Genomic DNA, 18,399 nt, shown 5'->3' with positions numbered 1-18,399 from the left:
AAAGCTAGACACATAAAAAGACATGTAAAGCTGCATGACCTAGTGAGTAACATATAGAAGAATTATTTTTTTCTGTGATATGACAGGTACGCAGAGATTGTTCTAAGCAGTGAGCCCCTTTAGTGTTTCTCAACAGATGAATACACAGCGACATATGAAGCGGAATGGTTCTGTTTATCCAGTACATTGTGGCGCTGCTGAATTCCTTTCCGTAAAGTGCAAACAAGTTTTCCTATTCTACTGCATCCTCCAAATCCCAAAGAAAAACTTTGACCCGGCCCAGATGTGTTACCGTAGTTACACGATTAGCCCTACTACTTCTAATACAGTGGTCTCCAAACTGTGGACCTCCAGGCGTAGCAAAACTACAACACCCAGCATGCCTGGTTAGCCAACGGATGTCCGGGTATGCTGGGAGTTGTAGTTTGGCAATGTATGGAAACCACTGCTATACTAGTATAAGCTGGACACAGATGGTTCTCAGCAAGGTTCTCCGGAAATCTACTGGGGAAGGAGCACAGATGTTCGCACATTGTTATTGCTGGAGATATATCAGGGAGATCTCCCAATACAAAATATATATATAGTTTTTTCGCGTGAAAATTTTTTCTGTGTCTAATTTTTTAAAAATGCACGCAACTTAATACACAATCAAAAACTGGCTACTCACATCCTACACCACCCAGGCAGCGGAATATATGTGTACAGTTCTACAATGTCAGCCCCACTGGGTCCCCATAACAGCATCAGCCCCACAATGTCCCCCATTACAACATGAGCCCCATTGGGTGTCCCACCAAAGCGCCAGTCTCACTGGATCCCTCATAATGGCACCATTGCCACTATGTCCTTGGTAACACTGGTGACACTAGGTTTCTTGTACCAGTACCAGCCCCACTGGGTCACTTATAACAGAGCAAGACACACTAAGTCCTCCATAACAGCACCAGTCCCCGTAATGGTGCTAGCCCCAGTAAGTCTGCCATAAAACAGTGCCAGCCCCACTACATCCGCCATAACAGTGCCAGCCCCACTACATCCGCCATAACAGTGCCAGCCCCACTACATCCGCCATATAACAGTGCCAGCCCCACTACATCCGCCATATAACAGTGCCAGCCCCACTACATCCGCCATAACAGTGCCAGCCCCACTACATCCGCCATATAACAGTGCCAGCCCCACTACATCCGCCATATAACAGTGCCAGCCCCACTACATCCGCCATATAACAGTGCCAGCCCCACTACATCCGCCATAACAGTGCCAGCCCCACTACATCCGCCATATAACAGTGCCAGCCCCACTACATCCGTCATAACAGTGCCAGGACCACTACATCCGCCATAACAGTGCCAGGACCACTACATCCGCCATAACAGTGCCAGCACCACTACATCTGCCATAACAGTGCCAGCCCCACTTCATCCGCCATAACAGTGCCAGCCCCACTACATCCGCCATAACAGTGCCAGCCCCACTACATCCACCATAACAGTGCTAGCACCACTACATCCGCCATAACAGTGCCAGCCCCACTACATCCGCCATAACAGTGCCAGCCCCACTACATCCGCCATAACAGTGCCAGCCCCACTACATCCGCCATATAACAGTGCCAGCCCCACTACATCCGCCATAACAGTGCCAGCCCCACTACATCCGCCATATAACAGTGCCAGCCCCACTACATCCGTCATAACAGTGCCAGGACCACTACATCCGCCATAACAGTGCCAGGACCACTACATCCGCCATAACAGTGCCAGCACCACTACATCTGCCATAACAGTGCCAGCCCCACTTCATCCGCCATAACAGTGCCAGCCCCACTACATCCGCCATAACAGTGCCAGCCCCACTACATCCGCCATAACAGTGCCAGCCCCACTACATCCGCCATATAACAGTGCCAGCCCCACTACATCCGCCATAACAGTGCCAGCCCCACTACATCCGCCATAACAGTGCCAGCACCTCTACATCTGCCATAACAGTGCCAGCCCCACTTCATCCGCCATAACAGTGCCAGCCCCACTACATCCGCCATAACAGTGCCAGCCCCACTACATCCACCATAACAGTGCTAGCACCACTACATCCGCCATAACAGTGCCAGCCCCACTACATCCGCCATAACAGTGCCAGCCCCACTACATCCGCCATAACAGTGCCAGCCCCACTACATCCGCCATATAACAGTGCCAGCCCCACTACATCCGCCATATAACAGTGCCAGCCCCACTACATCCGCCATAACAGTGCCAGCCCCACTACATCCGCCATATAACAGTGCCAGCCCCACTACATCCGTCATAACAGTGCCAGGACCACTACATCCGCCATAACAGTGCCAGGACCACTACATCCGCCATAACAGTGCCAGCACCACTACATCTGCCATAACAGTGCCAGCCCCACTTCATCCGCCATAACAGTGCCAGCCCCACTACATCCGCCATAACAGTGCCAGCCCCACTACATCCACCATAACAGTGCTAGCACCACTACATCCGCCATAACAGTGCCAGCCCCACTACATCCACCATAACAGTGCTAGCACCACTACATCCGCCATAACAGTGCCAGCCCCACTACATCCGCCATATAACAGTGCCAGCCCCACTACATCCGCCATAACAGTGCCAGCCCCACTACATCCGCCATAACAGTGCCAGCCCCACTACATCCGCCATATAACAGTGCCAGCCCCACTACATCCGCCATAACAGTGCCAGCCCCACTACATCCGCCATATAACAGTGCCAGCCCCACTACATCCGTCATAACAGTGCCAGGACCACTACATCCGCCATAACAGTGCCAGGACCACTACATCCGCCATAACAGTGCCAGGACCACTACATCCGCCATAACAGTGCCAGCACCACTACATCCGCCATAACAGTGCCAGCCCCACTACATCCGCCATAACAGTGCCAGCCCCACTACATCCGCCATAACAGTGCCAGCCCCACTGCATCTGCCATAACAGTGCCAGGATCACTACATCCGCCATAACAGTGCCAGGACCACTACATCCGCCATAACAGTGCCAGGACCACTACATCCGCCATAACAGTACCAGCCCCACTGCATCCGCCATAAAACAGTGCCAGCCCAACTACAACTGCCATAACAGTGCCAGCCCCACAACATCCGCCATAACAGTGCCAGCCCCACTACATCCGCTATAACAGTGCCAGCCCCACTACATCCGCCATAACAGTGCTAGCACCACTACATCCGCCATAACAGTGCCAGCTACACTAGGTCCCCCATAACAGCACCAGTCCCCTCATAACAGTGTCAGCCCCACTAGACCCCCTATAACAGCACCAGTCCCCCATAACAGTGCCAGCCCCACTAGGCCCCCTATAACAGCACCAGTCCCCCATAACAGTGCCAGCCCCACTAGGCCCGCTATAACAGCACCAGTTCCCCATAACAGTGCCAATCCCACTAGGTCCCCCATCCCCATAACATCACCAGTCCCCCACAACAGTGCATGTCTCACTAGGTCCCCCATAACAGCACCAGTCCCCCATAACAGTGCCAGCCCCACTAGGTCCGCCATAACAGCATCAGTTCCCCATAACAGTGCCAGCTTACATTCCCTCTTCCACGTCCTGAAGTTGTATCTCTAATCAGTGCAGAGCATACTGAATGGCGCTGCCGTGTAATGTCTCATATATTATCACAGACAGGCATATCTGTATCCCACAGGATAAGGGCCACACAATATGTCCCTGCGGGGCCCCGGTAAGCCCTCAGGTGGCCTCTCCACAATAAGAATCCCAGATGTCTCCATACAGGGTTATATAAGATGATGGTTTCCAGGTAACGGCTCTTTCCTCTAGTGACAAGTCCCACATCTCCTCCGTTGGGAGACTGTAAACAGGTTGCTATGGCTGACAGAGTCTTCTAGCCGGAGGGTAAGGATGAGGGGGTTGTATTCCTAGGGGCCGAGCTGAGTAAGGTGGAAGAAATCGGCGCCATAGTACAAGAAGAAATCCAGTACCAGACATGACATATAGGGTACTATAGGGTCCCTGGAATAGATTAGGGATTTACTTCAGAGTGTTTCCCAACCAGTGTGCCTCCAGCTGTTGCAAAACTACAACTCCCAGTATGCCCGGACAGCCAAAGGCTGTCCGGGCATGCTGGGAGTTGTGGTTTTGCAACAGCTGAAGGCGCACTGGCTGGGAAACACTGATGTAGATACTAACATAACAGAATATATCTCTAATCTATGATCTGTTGGAAAACTACAACTCCCAGCATGCTCCGGCACGTACTATGCGGGTATGATTAGATTATTAACCAGGTCTCAGTCTGTTGTGAAGCTACAGCTAGAGTCATAGCATGCTGGGAGTTGTAGTCTTCTGACAGCCGGCGGGTCGCCATCAGTTCTACAGCTGCAGAAGAACTACAGTACCCAGCTCAGACAGTTCACCCCCAAGGCATGTGTGGGTGTGGAGCCGTGCCCGCTCCTGTCATGGTTACCTGACTACACCCAGCCCTGGCACCACATGAACCTATCCTTCTATCAATAATGGCAACAATAAGAATCTCTAATCCTCAGAGCAGCAAAAAGACGAATAGATAAAACATGAAGCAGTCGTCCATGGCAACCAGAGCCTGGATACCTAGATCTTAATTGCTGACATAGGCCATGACTTTTTCCCTCCATTTTTTGGTGCTATTTAGGTCATTATGATTGAAGCCTGAGACACTTCATTATAAGTTACTGTGGTCAGTGTGGACAACTATACAAGGAACAATAGATAGATAGAAGATAGATAGATATTAGATAGATAGATAAAGATAGATAGATAGATATGAGATAGATAGATAAAGATAGATAGATAGAGATAGATAGATAGATAGATAGAAGATAGATAGATATGAGATAGATATTAGATAGATCGATAGATATGAGATCATAGATAGATAGAGTTCAACAAAACAGACCGCACTCCCAGGGGTGTCCACGGGTGCAAGCTGGTCGGGCCCAGGTCAAGAGCCCCCACAAACAGCCAGCAAAGCAAAACAGCAGCACTCCGGTTTAGATGAAAGCGTGTCAGGCTTTATTCATCAGATGCCACGATGTTTCAACCGTCTCTCGCGGTCTTTGTCAAGCTTGACAAAGACCGTGAGAGAAGGTTGAAACGTCGTGGCATCTGATGAATAAAGCCTGACACGCTTTCATCTAAACCGGAGTGCTGCTGTTTTGCTTTGCTAGATAGATATGAGATAGATGGATGGATATGAGATAGATAGATAGATAGATATGAGATAGATAGATAGATATGAGATAGATAGATATGAGATAGATAGATAGATAGATAGATAGATAGATATGAGATAGATAGATAGATATGAGATAGATAGATAGATATGAGATAGATAGATAGATATGAGATAGATAGATAGATAGATAGATATGAGATAGATAGATAGATATGAGATAGATAGATAGATATGAGATATATAGATAGATATGAGATAGATAGATAGATGAGATAGATAGATAGATAGATAGATGAGATAGATAGATAGATGAGATAGATAGATAGATGAGATAGATAGATAGATGAGATAGATAGATAGATATGAGATAGATAGATAGATATGAGATAGATAGATAGATATGAGATAGATATGAGATAGATAGATAGATAGATAGATAGATGAGATAGATAGATAGATATGAGATATATAGATAGATATGAGATATATAGATAGATATGAGATATATAGATAGATATGAGATATATAGATAGATATGAGATATATAGATAGATATGAGATATATAGATAGATATGAGATAGATAGATAGATATGAGAAAGAGCGATAGACAGCGGCAGAAGACCTACAGTCCCCAGCTCAGACAGTTCACCCCAAGGTTTGTGTGGGTGTGGAGCCGTGCCCGCTCCTGTCATGGTTGTCCAGCCCTGGCACCACATGAACCTATCCTTGAATCAATAAAAGGTAACAATAAGCCCCATACACACAGTGCAGCACCTGTATAAAAAAAAAAAAAAGAAAAAAAAAGAAAACTCATATACAAAACATAAAGCCTATAGCAACCACAGCCCGAATTTTAAATATTCAGTTTTTTTCTGTGTCAAAAAAAATAAAAAATAAATCGCACGCAACATAATACACAATCAAAAACGAGCTACTCACATCCTACCACCCGGGAGTGGAATATATTTGCACAGTTCTACAATCACAACCTCAGCCCCACTGGGTCCCAATAACAGCATCAGCCCCACAAGGTCCCCCATTACCCCCATTGGGTGTCCCATCACAGCGCCAGTCTCACTGGATCCCTCATAATGGCACCATTGCCACTAGGTCCCTGGTAGCACTGGTGACACTAGGTTTCCTGTACCAGCACCAGCCTCACTGGGTCACCTATAACAGAGCAAGACACACTAAGTCCCCATCACTGTGCCAGTCCCACTACATCCGCCATAACAGTGCCAGCCCCACTACATCCGCCATAACAGTGCCAGCCCCACTACAACCGCCATAACAGTGCCAGCCCCACTACATCCGCCATAACAGTGCCAGCCCCACTACATCCGCCATAACAGTGCCAGCCCCACTACATCCGCCATAACAGTGCCAGCCCCACTACATCCGCCATAACAGTGCCAGCCCCACTACATCCGCCATAACAGTGCCAGCCCCACTACATCCGCCATAACAGTGCCAGCCCCACTACATCCGCCATAACAGTGCCAGCCCCACTACATCCACCATATAACAGTGCCAGCCCCACTACATCCGCCATAACAGTGCCAGCCCCACTACATCCGCCATAACAGTGCCAGCCCCACTACATCCGCCATAACAGTACCAGCCCCACTACATCCGCCATAACAGTGCCAGCCCCACTACATCCGCCATAACAGTGCCAGCCCCACTACATCCGCCATAACAGTGCCAGCCCCACTACATCCGCCATAACAGTACCAGCCCCACTACATCCGCCATAACAGTGCCAGCCCCACTACATCCGCCATAACAGTGCCAGCCCCACTACATCCGCCATAACAGTGCCAGCCCCACTACATCCGCCATAACAGTGCCAGCCCCACTACATCCGCCATAACAGTGCCAGCCCCACTACATCCGCCATAACAGTGCCAGCCCCACTACATCCGCCATAAGTGCCAGCCCCACTACATCCGCCATAACAGTGCCAGCCCCACTACATCCGCCATTACAGTGCCAGCCCCACTACATCCGCCATATAACAGTGCCAGCCATATTTCATCCACCATAACAGTGCCAGCCCCACTACATCCGCCATAACAGTGCCAGCCCCACTACATCCGCCATAACAGTGCCAGCCCCACTACATCCGCCATAACAGTGCCAGCCCCACTACATCCACCATAACAGTGCCAGCCCCACTACATCCGCCATAACAGTGCCAGCCCCACTACATCCGCCATAACAGTGCCAGCCCCACTACATCCGCCATAACAGTGCCAGCCCCACTACATCCGCCATAACAGTGCCAGCCCCACTACATCCGCCATAACAGTGCCAGCCCCACTACATCCGCCATAACAGTGCCAGCCCCACTACATCCGTCATAACAGTGCCAGGACCACTACATCCGCCATAACAGTGCCAGCCCCACTACATCCGCCATAACAGTGCCAGCCCCACTACATCCGCCATAACAGTGCCAGCCCCACTACATCCGCCATAACAGTGCCAGCCCCACTACATCCGCCATAACAGTGCCAGCCCCACTACATCCGCCATAACAGTGCCAGCCCCACTACATCCGCCATAACAGTGCCAGCCCCACTACATCCGCCATAACAGTGCCAGCCCCACTACATCCGCCATAACAGTGCCAGCCCCACTACATCCAACATATAACAGTGCCAGCCCCATTTCATCCGCCATATAACAGTGCCAGCCCCATTTCATCCACCATAACAGTGCCAGCCCCACTACATCCGCCATAACAGTGCCAGCCCCACTACATCCGTCATAACAGTGCCAGGACCACTACATCCGCCATATAACAGTGCCAGCCCCACTACATCCGCCATATAACAGTGCCAGCCCCACTACATCCACCATATAACAGTGCCAGCCATATTTCATCCACCATAACAGTGCCAGCCCCACTACATCCGCCATAACAGTGCCAGCCCCATATATCCGCCATAACAGTGCCAGCCCCACTACATCCGCCATAACAGTGCCAGCCCCACTACATCCGCCATAACAGTGCCAGCCCCACTACATCCGCCATAACAGTGCCAGCCCCACTACATCCGCCATAACAGTGCCAGCCCCACTACATCCGCCATAACAGTGCCAGCCCCACTACATCCAACATATAACAGTGCCAGCCCCATTTCATCCGCCATATAACAGTGCCAGCCCCATTTCATCCGCCATAACAGTGCCAGCCCCACTACATCCGCCATAACAGTGCCAGCCCCACTACATCCGCCATAACAGTGCCAGCCCCACTACATCCGCCATAACAGTGCCAGCCCCACTACATCCGCCATAACAGTGCCAGCCCCACTACATCCGCCATAACAGTACCAGCCCCACTACATCCGCCATAACAGTGCCAGCCCCACTACATCCGCCATAACAGTGCCAGCCCCACTACATCCGCCATAACAGTGCCAGCCCCACTACATCCGCCATAACAGTGCCAGCCCCACTAGATCCGCCATAACAGTGCCAGCCCCACTACATCCGCCATAACAGTGCCAGCCCCACTACATCCGCCATAACAGTGCCAGCCCCACTACATCCGTCATAACAGTGCCAGGACCACTACATCCGCCATAACAGTGCCAGCCCCACTACATCCGCCATAACAGTGCCAGCCCAACTACATCCACCATAACAGTGCCAGCCCCATTTCATCCGCCATAACAGTGCCAGCCCCATTTCATCCGCCATAACAGTGCCAGCCCCACTACATCCGCCATAACAGTGCCAGCCCCACTACATCCGTCATAACAGTGCCAGGACCACTACATCCGCCATAACAGTGCCAGGACCACTACATCCGCCATAACAGTGCCAGCCCCACTACATCCGCCATAACAGTGCCAGCCCCACTACATCCGCCATAACAGTGCCAGCCCCACTACATCCGCCATAACAGTGCCAGCCCCACTACATCCGCCATAACAGTGCCAGCCCCACTACATCCGCCATAACAGTGCCAGCCCCACTACATCCGCCATAACAGTGCCAGCCCCACTACATCCAACATATAACAGTGCCAGCCCCATTTCATCCGCCATATAACAGTGCCAGCCCCATTTCATCCACCATAACAGTGCCAGCCCCACTACATCCGCCATAACAGTGCCAGCCCCACTACATCCATCATAACAGTGCCAGGACCACTACATCCGCCATAACAGTGCCAGCCCCACTACATCCGCCATAACAGTGCCAGCCCCACTACATCCGCCATAACAGTGCCAGCCCCACTACATCCGCCATAACAGTGCCAGCCCCACTACATCCACCATATAACAGTGCCAGCCATATTTCATCCACCATAACAGTGCCAGCCCCACTACATCCGCCATAACAGTGCCAGCCCCACTACATCCGCCATAACAGTGCCAGCCCCACTACATCCGCCATAACAGTGCCAGCCCCACTACATCCGCCATAACAGTGCCAGCCCCACTACATCCAACATATAACAGTGCCAGCCCCATTTCATCCGCCATATAACAGTGCCAGCCCCATTTCATCCACCATAACAGTGCCAGCCCCACTACATCCGCCATAACAGTGCCAGCCCCACTACATCCGTCATAACAGTGCCAGGACCACTACATCCGCCATAACAGTGCCAGCCCCACTACATCCGCCATAACAGTGCCAGCCCCACTACATCCGCCATAACAGTGCCAGCCCCACTACATCCGCCATAACAGTGCCAGCCCCACTACATCCGCCATAACAGTGCCAGCCCCACTGCATCCGCCATAACAGTGCCAGCCCCACTATATCCGCCATATAACAGTGCCAGCCCCACTACATCCGCCATAACAGTGCCAGCCCCACTACATCCACGATATAACAGTGCCAGCCCCACTACATCCGCCATAACAGTGCCAGCCCCACTACATCCGCCATAACAGTGCCAGCCCCACTACATCCGCCATAACAGTGCCAGCCCCACTACATCCGCCATAACAGTGCCAGCCCCACTACATCCACCATATAACAGTGCCAGCCCCACTACATCCGCCATAACAGTGCCAGCCCCACTACATCCGCCATAACAGTGCCAGCCCCACTACATCCGCCATAATAGTACCAGCCCCACTACATCCGCCATAACAGTGCCAGCCCCACTACATCCGCCATAACAGTGCCAGCCCCACTACATCCGTCATAACAGTGCCAGGACCACTACATCCGCCATAACAGTGCCAGCCCCACTACATCCGCCATAACAGTGCCAGCCCCACTACATCCGCCATAACAGTGCCAGCCCCACTACATCCGCCATAACAGTGCCAGCCCCACTACATCCGCCATAACAGTGCCAGCCCCACTACATCCGCCATAACAGTGCCAGCCCCACTACATCCACCATATAACAGTGCCAGCCCCACTACATCCGCCATAACAGTGCCAGCCCCACTACATCCGCCATAACAGTGCCAGCCCCACTACATCCGTCATAACAGTGCCAGGACCACTACATCCGCCATAACAGTGCCAGGACCACTACATCCGCCATAACAGTGCCAGCCCCACTACATCCGCCATAACAGTGCCAGCCCCACTACATCCGCCATAACAGTGCCAGCCCCACTACATCCGCCATAACAGTGCCAGCCCCACTACATCCGCCATAACAGTGCCAGCCCCACTACATCCGCCATAACAGTGCCAGCCCCACTACATCCGCCATAACAGTGCCAGCCCCACTACATCCGCCATAACAGTGCCAGCCCCACTACATCCGTCATAACAGTGCCAGGACCACTACATCCGCCATAACAGTGCCAGGACCACTACATCCGCCATAACAGTGCCAGGACCACTACATCCGCCATAACAGTGCCAGCCCCACTACATCCGCCATAACAGTGCCAGCCCCACTACATCCGCCATAACAGTGCCAGCCCCACTACATCCGCCATAACAGTGCCAGCCCCACTACATCCGCCATAACAGTGCCAGCCCCACTACATCCGCCATAACAGTGCCAGCCCCACTACATCCGCCATAACAGTGCCAGCCCCACTACATCCAACATATAACAGTGCCAGCCCCATTTCATCCGCCATATAACAGTGCCAGCCCCATTTCATCCACCATAACAGTGCCAGCCCCACTACATCCGCCATAACAGTGCCAGCCCCACTACATCCATCATAACAGTGCCAGGACCACTACATCCGCCATAACAGTGCCAGCCCCACTACATCCGCCATAACAGTGCCAGCCCCACTACATCCGCCATAACAGTGCCAGCCCCACTACATCCGCCATAACAGTGCCAGCCCCACTACATCCACCATATAACAGTGCCAGCCATATTTCATCCACCATAACAGTGCCAGCCCCACTACATCCGCCATAACAGTGCCAGCCCCACTACATCCGCCATAACAGTGCCAGCCCCACTACATCCGCCATAACAGTGCCAGCCCCACTACATCCGCCATATAACAGTGCCAGCCCCACTACATCCAACATATAACAGTGCCAGCCCCATTTCATCCGCCATATAACAGTGCCAGCCCCATTTCATCCACCATAACAGTGCCAGCCCCACTACATCCGCCATAACAGTGCCAGCCCCACTACATCCGTCATAACAGTGCCAGGACCACTACATCCGCCATAACAGTGCCAGCCCCACTACATCCGCCATAACAGTGCCAGCCCCACTACATCCGCCATAACAGTGCCAGCCCCACTACATCCGCCATAACAGTGCCAGCCCCACTACATCCGCCATAACAGTGCCAGCCCCACTACATCCGCCATAACAGTGCCAGCCCCACTACATCCGCCATAACAGTGCCAGCCCCACTACATCCGCCATATAACAGTGCCAGCCCCACTACATCCGCCATAACAGTGCCAGCCCCACTACATCCACGATATAACAGTGCCAGCCCCACTACATCCGCCATAACAGTGCCAGCCCCACTACATCCGCCATAACAGTGCCAGCCCCACTACATCCGCCATAACAGTGCCAGCCCCACTACATCCGCCATAACAGTGCCAGCCCCACTACATCCACCATATAACAGTGCCAGCCCCACTACATCCGCCATAACAGTGCCAGCCCCACTACATCCGCCATAACAGTGCCAGCCCCACTACATCCGCCATAACAGTACCAGCCCCACTACATCCGCCATAACAGTGCCAGCCCCACTACATCCGCCATAACAGTGCCAGCCCCACTACATCCGTCATAACAGTGCCAGGACCACTACATCCGCCATAACAGTGCCAGCCCCACTACATCCGCCATAACAGTGCCAGCCCCACTACATCCGCCATAACAGTGCCAGCCCCACTACATCCGCCATAACAGTGCCAGCCCCACTACATCCGCCATAACAGTGCCAGCCCCACTACATCCGCCATAACAGTGCCAGCCCCACTACATCCACCATATAACAGTGCCAGCCCCACTACATCCGCCATAACAGTGCCAGCCCCACTACATCCACGATATAACAGTGCCAGCCCCACTACATCCGCCATAACAGTGCCAGCCCCACTACATCCACGATATAACAGTGCCAGCCCCACTACATCCGCCATAACAGTGCCAGCCCCACTACATCCGCCATAACAGTGCCAGCCCCACTACATCCGCCATAACAGTGCCAGCCCCACTACATCCGCCATAACAGTGCCAGCCCCACTACATCCGCCATAACAGTGCCAGCCCCACTACATCCACCATATAACAGTGCCAGCCCCACTACATCCGCCATAACAGTGCCAGCCCCACTACATCCGCCATAACAGTGCCAGCCCCACTACATCCGCCATAACAGTACCAGCCCCACTACATCCGCCATAACAGTGCCAGCCCCACTACATCCGCCATAACAGTGCCAGCCCCACTACATCCGCCATAACAGTGCCAGCCCCACTACATCCGCCATAACAGTACCAGCCCCACTACATCCGCCATAACAGTGCCAGCCCCACTACATCCGCCATAACAGTGCCAGCCCCACTACATCCGCCATAACAGTGCCAGCCCCACTACATCCGCCATAACAGTGCCAGTCCCACTACATCCGCCATAACAGTGCCAGCCCCACTACATCCAACATATAACAGTGCCAGCCCCATTTCATCCGCCATATAACAGTGCCAGCCCCATTTCATCCACCATAACAGTGCCAGCCCCACTACATCCGCCATAACAGTGCCAGCCCCACTACATCCGTCATAACAGTGCCAGGACCACTACATCCGCCATAACAGTGCCAGCCCCACTACATCCGCCATAACAGTGCCAGCCCCACTACATCCGCCATAACAGTGCCAGCCCCACTACATCCGCCATAACAGTGCCAGCCCCACTACATCCGCCATAACAGTGCCAGCCCCACTACATCCACCATATAACAGTGCCAGCCCCACTACATCCGCCATAACAGTGCCAGCCCCACTACATCCACGATATAACAGTGCCAGCCCCACTACATCCGCCATAACAGTGCCAGCCCCACTACATCCACGATATAACAGTGCCAGCCCCACTACATCCGCCATAACAGTGCCAGCCCCACTACATCCACGATATAACAGTGCCAGCCCCACTACATCCGCCATAACAGTGCCAGCCCCACTACATCCACGATATAACAGTGCCAGCCCCACTACATCCGCCATAACAGTGCCAGCCCCACTACATCCACGATATAACAGTGCCAGCCCCACTACATCCGCCATAACAGTGCCAGCCCCACTACATCCACGATATAACAGTGCCAGCCCCACTACATCCGCCATAACAGTGCCAGCCCCACTACATCCACGATATAACAGTGCCAGCCCCACTACATCCGCCATAACAGTGCCAGCCCCACTACATCCACGATATAACAGTGCCAGCCCCACTACATCCGCCATAACAGTGCCAGCCCCACTACATCCACGATATAACAGTGCCAGCCCCACTACATCCACGATATAACAGTGCCAGCCCCACTACATCCGCCATAACAGTGCCAGCCCCACTACATCCACGATATAACAGTGCCAGCCCCACTACATCCGCCATAACAGTGCCAGCCCCACTACATCCACGATATAACAGTGCCAGCCCCACTACATCCGCCATAACAGTGCCAGCCCCACTACATCCACGATATAACAGTGCCAGCCCCACTACATCCGCCATAACAGTGCCAGCCCCACTACATCCACGATATAACAGTGCCAGCCCCACTACATCCGCCATAACAGTGCCAGCCCCACTACATCCACGATATAACAGTGCCAGCCCCACTACATCCGCCATAACAGTGCCAGTCCCACTACATCCACGATATAACAGTGCCAGCCCCACTACATCCGCCATAACAGTGCCAGCCCCACTACATCCGCCATAACAGTGCCAGCCCCACTACATCCGCCATATAAAACAGTGCCAGCCCCACTACATCCACCATATAAAACAGTGCCAGCCCCACTACATCCGCCATAACAGTGCCAGACCCACTACATCCGCCATATAACAGTGCCAGCCCCACTACATCCGCCATAACAGTGCCAGCCCCACTACATCCGCCATATAACAGTGCCAGCCCCACATAACAGTGTTAGCTCCTATGAGATAGATAGATATAAGACGGATAGAATATATACATATAAACTGGCTGATAACAGAGAAAAACAACCCAAATACACATAAAAAGCACACATGGTCTATGATACCACTTTCCTGTACCCTTCACCCCCAATACCCACTGGACACACGTATCACTGTAGCTGCAGGTGACAGTCATGTGATTGTCGCTGTATGCCAGGGTGCCAATGCCCACTGTAGCAGTAATAAGCGTTCTATATTATAACTTGTGCCAATCACATGCAGCCCAGTGTGTTATCGCACCATGTTCACACTACACCATGTGCAACAGGTTACAGCCATAAAGAGGGCACACAGCGGGCACATGTCATGATGGCAGCTCAGTGCCCACCACTAACCCTGCATACATGTGCTCTAAAATCTGCACGGAGGGGGCACCAGCCATTGTGGAACTACAACTCCCAGCATGGCAGGCTGCTCCTTGTCGTGCAGAAAGCCGCTTTCCCACCTGTGCCATCCATGCAGCCTGGTAAGAACAATGCCCAGCACGGCGGCATGACCCACACCCACACACTGTCACAGGCATTTGTCGCAGCATACATTATGTCGCAGCGGTGTGTCCCCCCCAGCATCATGCACATCCCCCGCACACTAATAGCCATAATGGATACTGTACCGGGCACACACTGAGCGGCACAATGACAGCACTACGAGAATCAGAGAACTGGCAGGTGAGAGGGCGGACGTGACGTCACCCGGCCCTACCTGTGAGGCTTCAGTGAGGGCGGATGTGACGCCGAGCTAGAACTATTCACTCACTCACCAGGTAATAGCTTTTAGCGATACTGTGCTCTACCGGAAGTAACGTCAGGTAAGGGCGGAATTGCCTGTGCGTAAGTTCAACAAGTGCTGGCAACACTATGAAATGATATATAAAATGTCCAGGAAGCCAAAATTACCTGAGCTAATGGTTACGCCCCTGTATGACAGGAAACTAAAGTATTGCAAAAAAAAAGTATTGCAAAAAAACTGTCTACACAGTTTAGTTCCCCTTTTTTTTTTTTTGCAGAAAATTATATATATGGACTGTTCTTTATTAGAGCAGTGTTTCCCAACCAGGGTGCCTCTAGATTTAGCAAAACTACAACCCCCAGCATGCCCAGACATCCGTTGGATGTCCGGGCATGCTGGGAGTTGTAGTTTTGCACCCTGGTTTGGGAAACGTTGTAATGGAGAAAAATCAAGAGTTTCTTTTTGTGAGTGCCTTGTGCTTACCTATTTTAGCTGATGTGGCAGGCGCAAGTTTTCAATAATAAGAAGCAAGTTTTTACATCATTCAAATCAGAAATGAATATGTTGTGTAGCCAACGTTTCCCATGATTACTCTGGCTTTGCAGAGAGAGGGTGTGGTGTTTGATCACTTCACCTGGTCATTGAATCAGGCTGCTGGTCCTCGAGGTCACCCAGGTAAACACATTAAATGTTTAGTGCATTTTTTTTATTTTTGGAAAGAAACAAATGGCGTTGTACAACTTTGGAGTTTGATTCCAAAAATAGAATTTTAAGAGGTTTTCACCCATCGGTTTTACCAGAAAATTGGAAAATTACAGCAAAAACATGGTAAAAATGCTACAAAATATGTGAACACAGCCTGAGACTTCATATCTTCATAAAACACCTTAAAGGGGTACTCCGCCCCTGGCATCTTATCCCCTATCCAAAGGAGCGTGTTTGCGTGTTTGCTCTGTGCGTAATGACGGGCGATACAGGGGCCGGAGCAGCGTGACCTCATGGCTCCGCCCCTCGTGACATCACGGCCTGCCCTCTTAATGCAAGTCTATGGCAGGGGGCGTGATGACCGCCACGCCCCATTCCAGACTTGTATTGAGGGGGGCGGGCCATGACGTCACGAGGGGTGGAGCCGTGGCGTAACGATGCTTCGGCCCCTGTATTGCCCGTCATTACGTGCAGAACGAACTCGCTCTGCGCAGTAATGATAGCGGGGTGCTGCAGCGGCGATCCCCGGGGCTCCCCAGCAGCGGAACCACGACGATCTGACATCTTATGCCCTATCCTTTGGATAGGGGATAAGATGTCTAGGGGCGGAGTACCCCTTTAAAGGGGTTAACCAGGAAAAAACTTTATATATATATATATATATATATATATATATATATATATATATATACACTGGCTCCAAAAAGTTAAACAGATTTGTAAATTACTCCTATTAAAAAATATTAATCCTTTCAGTACTTATGAGCTACTAAAGTTGAGTTGTTATTTTCTGTCTAAGTGCTCTCTGATGACACCTGTCTCGGGAACTGTCCAAATGTGCAAATCCCCATAGCAAACCTCTTCTACTGTGCATTTCCCGAGACAAGCAGAGATGTCAGCAGAGAGCACTGTTGAAAGACAGAAAAGAGCAACTCAACTTCAGCAGCTGATAATTATTGGAAGAATTACAATTTTTTAATAGAAGTAATTTACAAATCTGTTTAACTTTCTGGAGCCAGTTGATATATTAAAAAAATATAAAGGGGTACTCCACTGGCCCAGCGTTCGGAACATTTTGTTCCGAATGCTAGGTGCGGGCTGCGGCAGTCATGACGGCTGCGCCCCTCGTGACTCACCCCATGCCCCCTCAATGCCAGTCTATGGGAGGGAGTGTGGCAGCCACTGGGGCAATGAAGTACCCCTTTAAGTGTTACGAGTGGACACAGAACTCCCATGTGCAACTGCTGTCGGCGCATCCGCAGCGTGAAATACGCTGTGGATACGCTCCGTGAAACCCTTTTCTAAATAAGAAACCGAATCCAAACTGCACCTAATGTGAACTAACCCCCAACCCACTTAGGAGTTTTAGCAGTTAAAGGGGTTATCCAGGAAAAAAACTTTTTAATATTTATCAACTGGCTCCAGAAAATTAAACAGATTTGTAAATGACTTCTATTAAAAAATCTTAATCCTTTCTGTACTTATGAGCTTCTGAAGTTAAGGTTGTTCTTTTCTGTCTAAGTGCTCTCTGATGACACGTGTCTCGGGAACCGCCCAGTTTAGTAGAGGTTTGCTATGGGGATTTGCTTCTAAACTGGGCGTTTCCCGAGGCAGGTGTCATCAGAACAACCTTAACTTCAAAAGCTCATAAGTACTGAAAGGATTAAGATTTTTTAATAGAAGTCATTTACAAATCTGTTTAACTTTCTGGAGCCAGTTGATATATATATAAAAAAAAGTTTTGTTTTTTTTCCCTGGATAACCCCTTTAAGGCTTATAGACTCTAGCAAGGTGATGACCAAGTGCAGTGATGAGAATCCACCTTCTCTCTCTGCAAAGCCAGAAGTAGGAAATGTAGGCAGCATTAGGAAATCATTTCACTGATTGAAATTAGAATCAGTATGGCTGGAAACCCCACGCATGTCACACCAGCTAAAACAGGTATACACAAAAACCTCTATACACAAAAACCTCTACACATATATATATATATATATATATATATATATATATATATACATATATTCAATAAAATCTCACAAAAACTACATCCTCATA

General features: G+C 51.0%; 2 protein-coding genes across 12 annotated transcripts in view; one reads left to right on the top strand and one right to left on the bottom strand.

Moving 5' to 3' along the window:
• The window catches only part of NXNL1 (nucleoredoxin like 1), a 72,871-nt gene that overhangs the window by 37,573 nt on the left and 16,899 nt on the right, over positions 1-18,399 (top strand). Inside the window, exon 1 of one of the 7 annotated variants that reach the window (XM_056570711.1) lies at positions 3,619-3,840. The exons of 2 other annotated variants lie outside the window; for them this stretch is intronic. Coding sequence is in view for 1 of the 5 variants with exons in the window: in XM_056570701.1 (XP_056426676.1) it covers positions 15,311-15,373 (63 nt within the window). In the remaining 4 variants the exon portion in view is untranslated. 4 more of the 7 variants (XM_056570704.1, XM_056570701.1, XM_056570710.1 and 1 more) reach the window with 4 other exon arrangements.
• The window catches only part of PGLS (6-phosphogluconolactonase), a 41,921-nt gene that overhangs the window by 17,403 nt on the left and 6,119 nt on the right, over positions 1-18,399 (bottom strand). Inside the window, exon 1 of one of the 5 annotated variants that reach the window (XM_056570698.1) lies at positions 15,521-15,615. The exons of 1 other annotated variant lie outside the window; for it this stretch is intronic. Coding sequence is in view for 2 of the 4 variants with exons in the window: in XM_056570696.1 (XP_056426671.1) it covers positions 4,650-4,693 (44 nt within the window). In the remaining 2 variants the exon portion in view is untranslated. Of the gene's footprint in view, positions 1-39; positions 69-4,649; positions 4,709-15,444; positions 15,450-15,520; positions 15,616-18,399 lie in introns of those variants that run through there. 3 more of the 5 variants (XM_056570700.1, XM_056570696.1, XM_056570697.1) reach the window with 3 other exon arrangements.

The sequence above is a fragment of the Hyla sarda genome, chromosome 4 (assembly GCF_029499605.1).
Source record: "Hyla sarda isolate aHylSar1 chromosome 4, aHylSar1.hap1, whole genome shotgun sequence".
Lineage (NCBI taxonomy): Eukaryota > Metazoa > Chordata > Amphibia > Anura > Hylidae > Hyla > Hyla sarda.
The sequence above is the reverse complement of the archived record's forward strand: the minus strand, read 5'-3'. Positions and strand labels throughout refer to the sequence as shown.